The sequence below is a fragment of the Cibotium barometz genome, chromosome 30 (assembly GCF_041138505.1).
Source record: "Cibotium barometz isolate CiBa-2024 chromosome 30, ASM4113850v1, whole genome shotgun sequence".
Taxonomy (NCBI): Eukaryota; Viridiplantae; Streptophyta; class Polypodiopsida; order Cyatheales; family Cibotiaceae; genus Cibotium; species Cibotium barometz.
Genome location: NC_141075.1, coordinates 30,696,618 through 30,708,581, shown reverse-complemented (window position 1 = coordinate 30,708,581; position 11,964 = coordinate 30,696,618). Strand labels below are relative to the sequence as shown.

Below are 11,964 nucleotides of genomic sequence, written 5' to 3'. Positions count from 1 at the left end.
TGTCAATTCACCTTTTCTTTTCCTTTGCATGATATGTACCTCCATTTGTCCTTAACCTACCTGACCATGGACTAACATTGGATCCACTACTAGAGGACTCTCTAAGTTTACTAACCACCTGTGAAGATTGCTGTTACTCTACATGTGAAGCAGTATCAATACTTCTTACATCTGCATCTTCTGTTATCTTCACTAGTCCATATCAGTTACTCATCTCATCAAAGACATCTTTGCTCACTCACATCTCACGAGATGAGTGATAGGGTTATAACATCTATAATCTTTCTGCTCAAAGCATAACTAATGAGAAGACGCATTTATCTATCTTTGGATCCAACTTTTTTCTCACTTAATCGGAAACATGCACATATGTAATACATCCAAACACTTTTCAAGTGAGACACATCTAGTTTTATCTCTGTAAACTTATGTCCATGCATCACTTTTAGACATCAAGGTATGTGCCACTTTTGCAATTGTTAAGGAAACCCTACCCTAAGTGTTGTGGGAAGTTTCCTATCCGCCGTTGAGCTCAAGCTAGGCTCAAGAGCTCCATCGTAGCCACTCGTCTCACCACCGTCCTCTCGCACTCGTCACACTGAGACAGTTACTCTAAACAAGTGATGCAAGCTCTCTTGCAAAGATCTTATGGGATCTCCATAGAATAGGATAGCATTGGTTAGCCTAATCACTCAAGAGAGAGGGAGAGAGGAAGCAAGAGAAAACAAGTAATTAGCACTAATCACTTCCTAACGCTAAGTACACCACACATGCTAGATTAGAGTTGCAAGAGAGAGGGAGAGAGAGAACACTCCACTTCTATTGCATAAATGGGAGAATGAGTTACAAACAAGAGAAATTGACTTTTATAGTTCCAAGCCTTTCTGACTTTATCCACTTGTATCTAACTAGTTTAATTTCTTTTTTTTAAAGGATCCAAAGTTTACATGACCTGACAACTAACAACTAGTGTGCACAAAAAAATATAGATATTTATCCCTTATGACCTTATCCACTTGTATCTAACTAGTTTAATTTCTTTTTTTAAAAGGAGCCAAGGTTTACATGACCTAACAAATGGTGTGCACCAAAAATCTAGATATTGCACTCTATATTTTTTCTAGTCATTACTATCATAGTAAACAAAAGTTGGTGGACTTGGAGGTACTAAAAATCATTTGAGTTCTAATGAAAATCAATAAATGTGTGCATGTCAAAGCATGGTCAATTGTATATCCAAATCTACATTTTCATAAAGTTGTTAGTCACCTCTAGAAAAAAATGATCTATATAGAAAGCTTGAATAGTGTAAACACTAAAAAACCACGTACATTGGAAAGAAAAATCTAAACTACCTTGACCACTCCAAATCAAGCAAGATTAGAGAGAACAATGACTACATCATAACCATATATTACTAGAAGTTTATCCAACAAGGCTTACACAATGTGCTTGTTCCACCCAGTACATCCTAAAAATGTTACTAGAACCTACATATTTTAGTCCATTAAGGATCTTAAAAAAACTATCACCACATCCAACACGAAAACCCTTTGATGCAAATAGAACTCAAATTGAGGATGTTAATAGCAAGAAAAAATTTCTTGGAATGAAGGTCACTGTTCTACCATCAAAGAGCAACGCATAGAGAAAGTTTGGGTTAAGTTACTCTCAACAACACCAAATCCTCCATGTTTAAGGGTAAACGAAAGCCCTTGATTATGTGAAAATGATTTTGATTTAAGGACTTCAAAAATACACATCAGTTGTATGTATCTCTCCTTTCTCCAAGCCTCGTCTGAACCTTGTTTTTGTTACCAAGGTTAAATATTAATGATGTGACTTAACAGGCACTTATTAAGTGGTAAGAGCAACAATTTATGCCATTACGGCTGGTGAGTTGAGCGGCACTTCATGGATTAACTTTTACAATTACAATGGATGATTGGCCACTCCTTTCCCACCATTAGCATAAAGGCCTGCAGACATGCATTGCCACCAATGACACCATCAGGCATAGCAAGCATTCCCATATATCTAACAAGAAACACCCTCCTACAAATATTTACCCATGAACACGGTGCATATCCTGACACATGCACAAGGTGTTAAGAGACATGGGATGTGAACATATCAGATCTATCCACATTCAATCCTATGGTCTACTAGAAACATGGGTCATTCTAACAAACAATTAACTTCATGTAACTATAACGACACATGATTTCAGCAGAACGCTTTTAACATCTGATGTCGGTAACATTATGAATAATCTAGTCTACATCTATTATGTGGAATCTTCCTTTATTAAACTTACAAATAGAAATTCTTTTTTCTAAAGAATTAAGGTGACTCCATGCTTATGTATTAAACGTACAAATATTATTATGTGCCATCTTCCTTTATTAAAGTTACAATAGAAAAGCTTAACTCTAAAGAATTAAGCTGACTCCATGCTTCTGTATATGCCCCTGCATAGGCGTCCATGTACCAGTAGCAAAATCATAGATCCGTGTAATCAAAACATGCAAATTGATGATATGTACCAGTAGCAAAATCATAGAAAGAGCCCACCTTACAAGAAATAGTAAGAGTCGTCTTCATTTTCAACAGTAGAAAGAGCCCATCTTTGAAGCTTACCACTTGTTACTAAAACTAAAATAAAATGTAACACCCATTAAATGAGCTCTAAGTTCCCATATAAACCTCTTCACAATTCGTCATAGACGACATAATGGAGAGCACCTCCATTGAGAAGAGAATGGCCTGCGCCTGGCATGGACCAGCGACTCCGTTCCACGAATTCCAAAATCAACAAAATACGAGGGCTATGAGAAAGAGGACGCTAAACATAGTGAGAAAGCAACCTTCTCTTATGCCCACCCGTTTGGCAACTGGGGGCAACATTCCTGTTCACGAAAGGTCAGCCCAAACCTTGCTTGTATAGAATACAGCCTGGACGACATCAGCCATCCATTTCTCCCCTGGCAAATTTGTCTTCTGGATAGTATACAGCAAGTACAGTATTGCCTGCAAATTTCCTCCCGTTCAGTGCAGCCTTAGCTTTGCTGGAGCCTTGTGTGTCTGTGTACTCCACGAAAGCCTACCCACCAACCCACCATTCAGAGCTTAAATACTACCAAAAAAAGAATGCTTGTTGCTTTGGATCATAGCTCACCTTTCCAAGCCCGGGAACCTCCTCTCCTGTTGGACTCGGACGTGGAATCACAAGATTTTCAATGTTGCCTACAAAAAGAGGACTGTCAGCATACTTCCAATAAAGACGAGAACAACAAGCGCATCAATGTGGCAAGTTGCTCTACTTACCATACTTACTACACTCGTCTTGTATGTCCTGATAAATGTCTTCAAACTCCCTGTCATCCCTTAACTCGTCTATGGGTACCAGCTATTTGAGACATGCAACAGTGTTTAGCAACCACTTAAAACTACCCCATGCAAAACAAAGGTCACTCCCAAGCCCTTACTTGTGTTAAGCACAGAACTTTAGTTGGCAATTCCGTGATCCCATTTCCCGCTCCTGCAGAGCTGAGTCCTGTCGGAAGACCTGGCATCAAACCAAAAGCCGCACTGGCTGCTTGCAAGGCAAGCTTCTGCACTTAAGATGACATTAGAACGTGTCAATTATTGCACCATTAGATATAAAATATCAACGCTTTATACTGTTTTGTGAAAGGAAACCCATGAAGCTATAACCTGCATGGCTATTTGTTGCTGAGCTTGCAGGAGGACGTTTTCTTGATCTGGTTTTGGCTGGCCACTGCAAGAATCATGATTCGTTAGAGCAAGAACGATGCTTTCCAGTTCAAGTTACATGTATAAAATAAGGAAAACCATAGTATGTACCCTGCAGTTGCACGTCTAACTGTTAACGTCTTGTCTCCCATCTTCAGACCATTTAATGCAGCACAAGCAACATCTGTAACTGCAGGATCCTGTCCCAGTTCCCCAAGTCCCAAATGAACATATGGAAGCAGTCACACATTCCCATGCAAACAAATCTTTCATTTAGTACTACAGACACCCATATGGGAGGGTCACCTGATAAACGCAAAAAGCATAGCCCTTCGAGTTTCCAGTTTCCCGATCCTTGACAAGGTCAAACCCACGAAGAGGCCTGTGTACAGTGTGGACAACAGTTTAAGCAAGAAAGCAGATCATCTCATCAGCCTTTCATGGGCTGCTTCTATTGAAGACTCTATAGATTTCAAGCTTGAAGGCATACCCGAATGATTCTAGTAGCTCCTTTATCTGTGCTTCAGTCAGATAGTAAGGAAGACCACCAACAAATATCTTGTCAGGTCCATCAGCACCCCCAGCAATGCTGCTAGCACAGCAAAAAAAAAAGAGCTTATGTTAAAAGTGTCCTTGAAACCACAGACAAATATTTATGCACCCATCAACCCTTACCCTGGCGTGAGGCCTATGGCAGCAAGATTGAGATGAGGACTCGGCTGACTTGGACCCAGTGTTGCAGCTAAAGAAGGATTGTAATCACTAGGCCTTCGAACTCTTACTGCCATACCCTGCAAGTGAAAACAAAAAGACTGGAAATGAAAACATCAAGCTAAACAAGTCTTAATGACAAGATCTACAGCATGAGAAAAATGAAGACACCTCAAACATTATGCCATCCAATGCCATGGCATTACTTGCTTCTTCCACAGTCCGCATCTCCACAAAAGCAAACTTCTTCTCATGGTTGATATAAACATTCACAACAGCATCACCTGCACATAATACAGCATGTTGAAGATGAGACACGCCCAGCAGTCAATGTCTTGATAATGAAGTAACATGAAGTACCTGGGGCACTGTTTCCACCAATCACCTGCATCACCCGGCTGAAAAACGCTGCTATTGTCTAGAACCACCCAAAAAAGAAAAAATTAACACACAACCTGAAAAAAATGCTAAAACTGAAGTAGGCATAAAAAATCTCATGAGAAGCCCACTCCGTGATCCAAGGCTAGAGAAACATTTAGTGAAGCTTCTAAACACTGTTATTATTGGTAGTAAACCAACCATAAGTACCGTGACCCGCAATGCATATGCTTCCACCTTGCATTTATGGATGTCACGTGGAAAGGTTACATGTAAGTAGATAAAACCCTTCCATTATGCCCAGACGTTTATATACTCATAAGCAAAGTCAAAGACTTCGTCTACACTTCTGAGGTAGGAAAAATGACTATGGGTATTCCCCTCCATCACGATTCCCTTCTCTCTGACAGTATTGCATCATGACATATGCCCAATATCAGGTCAGAGATCATGCAAGAAAAGAAACTACCTGCTCATTTGCCAGAGGAGGCAGACCACCAACATAAACCCGACGAGCATGCTTCATTGCCTGCAATTTGCCAATAACCATCATGAACCCCATTAAAACAATAACAGAGAACTCTTCCTTCCGAAATTTTCTGATTTGAGCTCTCATTTGTAAACAACCCCCATATCCCCCCCCCCCCGCCCCCCCCGCCAAACCACCACCAAACACGTACAGTCATGCAAAACGGAAAGAAACCAACATATTAACAGTAGGCATGTTCAGCAGGTACAGCCAAAAAAATGCTCCCAACAGTTCGAATCTGGAACTTTCATTCAGCTAGGCCATAATCGAGGTTATTTACTGCACACCTCAGAAACAAACCCCTTGGTTATAAAATAAGCCTAGATTGTCCAACTATTCAGAACCCAACCCCTTGGCTGTGGAAAAAGCCTGTAGAGCATCTAAATTCTCCCTCTATCTTCCTTGCCATGCGTGTTGTTGATCTAAGCTTCCTCACGCAATGCTATCTTTTCGTGAATGAAAAGTGAGCACTAAGGAGATCTCTTCTTTCCACCTGGATAGAGTTGAGCTGTGGTGTCACCAGCACTAGCACTCCTGCGCTCTCGTCTTTTGCTACTGCACTTCGTGACAACTCATATGCATACTGTCTACAAACCTCTGTGTTGAGACAACTCAGCTACTACCCAGGTTCTAACAGCTCCATATAGCCTAACTAAGCCTGTACACTCTCCTGTGCAGGCCTGTCCATACGGTTTCCGTGCAATCATAAATCACCCTTGCTTTTTGTTCCAACACCCTAAGTTCAAAACCTAGCAGATTATTTAGCAGGGTACATTTCCCCATAATCTTGTACGTGCATCACCTGCTCACAAAACAAGATTGCACTAACATCCTATTAAATTTCATTTTGTGGTAAGACATTTGTCTCTTACCAAAATCAGCATGATAAAGATAGATGATCAAAAATCCGTTGCCAAAAATAGTATGAACTAAACCTGCTGTGTCATAGCTTGCATCGGCATTGCTGAGAGGGCTGCAATCTGCACATGTAGCACCACCACTTTGCATTAGCTTTCCATTGAACCCTTTGATAAGTCAAAAGAGCCACAAAAACCAGTCATTGCCACCCTAGTGGTCATAAGGATACAAAAGATGCCAAGCATACCTGAGTCCCTGCAAACGGAAACCCAGGCAAGACAGCAGGTAATACTTGTGGCACTCCAGCTAATTGACCTGCAATTCATCTACTGTGTGTAAACAGCAACAACAAAAAGAAAGACTGCCCCACATATTATAACACAGGGGGTGAAGCCACTATTGACTGCAAGCACGGCTTCCCATACTTGAGTTTCCAAAAACCACAGCATCTGACCAGACTCTGCTTGCTTCTTCCATACTAAAATTTTCTGTGATAAGGTCTAGCCTGTGAGGGCTCATTTTGAAAATTTGAAGAAGAATGTGTGCATAACTACCACAAGGAAGCTGATCCCTGATCAGCCCGACATAGATGAATCAAATCCTCGTTGTATATAAGAACCCATGGTAGGCACACCCGTGTAGAGGCAGAAAAGCCACGTGACTCAAGATTGCCTTCCGCACTTACAAAAGAAGACAACAACAAACGAAAACAAAACCAGAAAACACCACAAAAACAGAGGGATTTCCTCAGTGCCGATTATGTTACCAAAATAAGGTTTTATGAAGAGCTTAATGCATAGTTTTGTTTTTTGTAATTTACAGTCAACTAAAATAATGATCAACATAATTTGAAAGGAAAAACAACACTAAATTTCTCAAATTAACAGTCACATGAGAGAACAGAAAGAGACACACCTGGTAATGTCATTCCTGGGACAACAGCTACACCAGGCGGAGCCATATCAAATCCACTAGCTCGCTTGCTGCATTCATGAAACAATACAGCTTACAAAACTATAGGGACAATGGAGATAGTGCTCAAAGAGATCTCAAAGAAAGTAAACAGATTTTCTACTTGCACATAAGATGTCAAGCCGTTATAAAGGCACGTGAAAGAGTGACAAACAATGTGACACCGGTAACCTCCTAATACCAAAAATTTGATGCACGCTTCAAGACACTATTTGACACATACAAACACTTGCCTAAGCTGTCCACAAACTATCTGGCCTCCATCTTGTGTTCACACAGAGGATTGGAGCTGTGCCGGGTGGCCAAACATCATAAAAAGGGGGTTTTACATGAACTAGCCAGCACTTGTGCAGTACATATAAAGGGTAATTTCCAATGAACCTTGTCGCCAATGTGTGTGTGTCAGTCAAGCAGCAACGATATAGACTGGAATTATCAATCTGGGGTGATAACTCATGGAAGTCTTATTGTTTAGCTCATCAATATAGAGCTCAATATCATATACCTAGATAAATCCAGGAACATGCCCAAATTCACCTTATAAGAATGTGCAATTTATAACCTCATGGTAGTCATGACCATCCATACTACCCAGCTCTTCCAACAATTGGTAACAAAGCATGACTTCCAATGCCAAGCTCTCAAATCAATTATTGGAAAACTGGGTAAATCTTCCTTCCCAGGTTTGATTGGGAGGTTTTTCAATCGACTATCCATCCCAACCCAAGAATCTCAAGGTTGTGGATGTCCTCCAACTAGAAAATTTATGAAGCCTCCTAGTCAAGCACACTTATGAGCGAGCAGAACTGGGATAGGTAATCCCAGGAAGGACTTACCCACATTTTCCAATGATTTGTATTGCAGCATGCCACTACAATCATTTGAAACTTCTTAAAGTCGAGTACTGAGTCATAATCCAATCATCATTCTCATGCCAAAAAAACAATCATGTGTCTCTAGAGTAAACAATGCATTTTCTCATGCACCTGTAGGTAGAAAATATTCACTCCATGCCACGGAAAGGGCATCGAGTTCAAAGGCATTCCATACACTAAAGCCCAGCCTTCAGCCGCTAGCCAACACCCACCATTCCACATCTACATAAACCAGGTACTGTATGGGATTACCTCCTCTCATCCCGAGAACCAGAACGTGATCTTGATCTTGCACGATCTCTAGACCTTCCCCTGGACCTAGAACGTGTTCTGCGTCGATGCCTCCTCTCTCTATCACTGTCATAGTCATGATATCGCCTGCAAAAAAAAAAGAGGTTTCTATACTTCATAGACAAAACTCCATAATGACAAAATCAACCCACTCATTTTTTAAGGAACGAAAAATTACCTATCATGCTCTCTGCTTCTATCTCCGCTCCTCCGCTCTCTGTCCCAACTTCGATGTCCGTCACTTCCATGGTCCCTTTCGTATCTCTCACTTTTGCCCCTACCGGAATCTGTGTCTCTGTGTCCATGCTCCCTCCTTTCCCTGTCTTTGTAGGAGTCCCGTGATGCTTCCTGAAAGCCATACAAGATTTCCCTCGATATTAACATATAAAGATGTTTGATATAGCTGCTCTATGGATGGTGAGCCTCAATAAACAGGTTTTTTATGCTGAAAGATATTAGATAAATTTAGAACATCACAATATAAATAGAAAAACCTACAATTAGGTTTGTTGCAGGTTGCAATCGCAAACTCCAGATTTTTCTTAAAGAAAAAAACTCCTAGATTTCCGAAATTTTTGCACAGATTGGAAAAAAAGCCTAACCCTAACAGGTAAGCATGGTCGCAGAATCCATAACAAAAAATTTTGGTCACAGAAACCCTAACAGAGATTCTTAAAATTTGATTGAGCGCTAACGATTCCCGTTGCCTTCCCAAAGACTTTTGGTCCCTAACAGAGTGTGATTAAGAGTTAACGATGTGTTTAAACGGAAGATAAAAACCAACCTTGTGCTGCCGTCCGTTGCCTTCCCATTCTTGTGGCGATGGCGCGGCGTAATCCCCGTAGCTTGCCATCGTTTCTTAAGCCACCCGCACCCACCGAGATAGCGAAAGCACACCTTGAACCTTCAAGCACAGAATTGTGGCTTGTTATTATTATTTAGTTGTTCAGGCCTTTTTTAGAGTTTTAGTTATTATTCTTTTTTTGAGAGTAGTTTGATTATTATTGTTCAAGCCTTTTTTAGAGTTTTAATTATTATTATTTAGTTGTTCAAGCCTTTTTTAGAGTTTTAATTATTATTATTTAGTTGTTCAAGCCTTTTTTAGAGTTTTAATTATTATTCTTTTTTTGAGAGTAGTTTGATTATTATTGTTATTATTATTCTTTTTTTGAGAGTAGTTTGATTATTATTGTTATTATACTAAACTAGTGGGCTGACTCGTGCAAAAACGTATATAATTCCCAGCTTGATATTTTTCAAATTTCTAGATTAATACTAGCCTACCTCTCCTCTTGCCTCCCAAACTTACAAATTCTTGCCACATGGCAATTTCATGGAACTCTTCCTTTATATAATACTAGTATTGGACCTGCGCGTTGCTCTACGGCGGCCGGCGAGGACGACCAAGGTTCCAGAAAAGAACCGGTTCCCTCTCTATAGCCATCTCTCTCTCTCTTTCACTCTCACACCTACGCCTACCCCCATCTCTCTCTCTCTTTCACTCTCTCACACCTACGCCTACCCCCATCTCTCTCTCTCTCTCTCTCTCTCTCTCTCTCTCTCACACACACACACACACACACACATGCACGCGCACACACGCACATGATCCTCTCCCTCTCTCTCTCTCTCACGCACACATGCTCTCTCTCAAATGTTTACATGACTTGTACATGTTTATCATGAACTTCTCAGGGAAGACCACTCTCTCTCAGTCACTCGTGAGATGTTTGCAGTCTCTAGACTTGCGTCGCATACATATTGAGGAAAACGCATCAGCAAAACAGAGTACTACGTGCCTCCCATGAAGCTCTAGGAGGCCCTCCTCAAGAAGGCATCACTGCAATCTCTCTATATCGATACCAACCAAGATTTGTGCCCCTACCACCGTTTGGCATCAGCCCTCAGTCCCAACATTGCTCCATCAAAACACTTTGGCTCATCATCACATCAACGCTTTTCAAATACGATATGCAAAAGACTTGCATTGGTCTCACTCAGAACACCATTTCTTTAACCGGAAAACTTCATTTGGTAGGTAGAATCGAAAAATGTGCAAGTCAGTGAGACAAGTTGGTCTGAAGCATCTTGCCAATACTACTGTGAAGGCCCATCTTGGTCAAGTACCTTAGTTCTTGATAGCCTATAGTCAATGGCATTCTTAATAACCTTGACCTCAGAGGGACACCATTGGAAAGGAACTCTGCGATCTTAGCCCAACTTGCTCGAAATTGCGAAAATGCAAATCGCATAAAAGGTGTTGAAGTCGAAAGGGATTAACCAAGTACTACCCACAGCGGTCCGACTCTTCCTTTGTGCCCTCCCTTATTCAAGAACATGAGGAGTCGAGGAAGATGGCATTCTTAATAACCTTGACCTCAGAGGGACACCATTGGAAAGGAACTCTGCGATCCTAGCCCAACTTGCTCGAAATTGCGAAAATGCAAATCGCATAAAAGGTGTTGAAGTCGAAAGGGATTAACCAAGTACAACCCACAGCGGTCCGACTCTTCCTTTGTGCCCTCGCTTATTCAAGAATGTGAGGAGTCGAGGAAGATGATGCACCACGTTCTTCTGTTTCGGCTAAAGTATCTCCTAGCATGCCACGTATGCGATGTTTTGTTCGTCAATAATATGTAATAAATACATAGAGAAGAGACAGAGAAGAGAAGAGACAGAGATATAAAGACTAATGCGAGGATTCAAACCAAGACCTGTACATCTATAGGATGAGGGCATTACCACTCGGTCTATGGCCTACCAGCTCATCAAGCACTATATTTTCATAGTCATGAGTATTAAAATAGTCATGAGTATTAAAATTTTAAATTCTTAAAAAAATCCCTTGAAGATGAGTCTTTTTTTGTGTCGAAAGTATATATTGGATAAACATCTTTCAAGGGTTGCAAAATCAAACCATCCTAAATTCATGAGGGTCGTACCACTTGAGAATCAAGTTAAGATTTTGTAGGCTACAACTCAACCTACAAAATCTTGCATACTCTAATCAACCCATCCCTATGATGGCCAAGAACTTTGGCTTGATCTTCCAAAGTTTGACAATTAGGTTAGAGGTTGAACTCTTTCGAGAGATCCTTCGAAGACCACCTTGTTTTTGCTCACCCATATTTCATGCAGAATCCCATGTTTGATCACCTGAAAACAAACATGGAGCTCCTCATAGGGGAAAATCCAATTCTCAAAAAGCCATTGGTGGGTGCCTATCATTCGGAAGCCAAAGGCTTTTGATAACCAAGTAGACATGACCTTCAAAATTTATCTTGAGAATCCACACAACCAGAAACAATCATTCATGGTCTCTTTACAGATGCCACATCTAGACAGCTAGATGTGGCCAACCCTCTTGCATGTAATTTGCAGTTAGTGGGCAACTATCGTAATAAACTTTAAAAGAAAATTTTTGTTAATGAAGGGAGAGAGAATTTCCACAACAAGGTCCTCTTCCACCAATCATTAGACTTATGGCCCAATGTCTATTGCAACTTTCATACAGAGGTATGTCATCACACATTAGGGTGTACACCTTGAAAGAAGGGTGAAAACAAATTCATGATCTTTTCCCATATACAATCT

The 11,964-nt window shown here is 40.7% G+C and overlaps 1 protein-coding gene across 2 annotated transcripts; it reads right to left on the bottom strand.

Annotated features, from left to right (window-relative positions):
- Positions 1-2,560: 2,560 nt before the first annotated feature.
- LOC147621378 (splicing factor U2af large subunit B-like) lies at positions 2,561-9,314 on the bottom strand. 2 transcript variants are annotated; one of them, XM_086824123.1, is made up of 18 exons: positions 9,155-9,314; positions 8,549-8,718; positions 8,332-8,457; positions 7,148-7,215; positions 6,480-6,547; positions 6,310-6,354; positions 5,315-5,374; positions 4,828-4,885; positions 4,639-4,751; positions 4,432-4,547; positions 4,247-4,348; positions 4,063-4,138; positions 3,868-3,956; positions 3,718-3,781; positions 3,489-3,614; positions 3,328-3,409; positions 3,179-3,246; positions 2,561-3,103 (listed from the first exon to the last, which is right to left on the bottom strand). In XM_086824123.1, the coding sequence occupies exons 1-18, from the start codon at positions 9,221-9,223 to the stop codon at positions 2,966-2,968; spliced, it is 1,638 nt and encodes a 545-aa protein (XP_086680249.1). In that variant the 5' UTR covers positions 9,224-9,314; the 3' UTR covers positions 2,561-2,965. The 2 variants fall into 2 exon arrangements, with proteins under 2 accessions (XP_086680249.1, XP_086680250.1); XM_086824124.1 differs by having other exon boundaries at positions 4,247-4,345.
- Positions 9,315-11,964: the final 2,650 nt, after the last annotated feature.

What these genes read in the sequence shown, in the direction of transcription:
- LOC147621378 (XM_086824123.1), bottom strand. Translation starts at nt 9,223, where the DNA reads ATGGCAAGCTACGGGGATTACGCCGCGCCATCGCCACAAGAATGGGAA. An exon ending in CCCAGGAATGACATTACCAG is followed by an intron (nt 6,548 to 7,147) that starts GTGTGTCTCTTT and finishes GATGAATTGCAG; the next exon opens with GTCAATTAGCTGGAGTGCCA. An exon ending in GTTAGACGTGCAACTGCAGG is followed by an intron (nt 3,782 to 3,867) that starts GTACATACTATG and finishes TGATTCTTGCAG; the next exon opens with TGGCCAGCCAAAACCAGATC.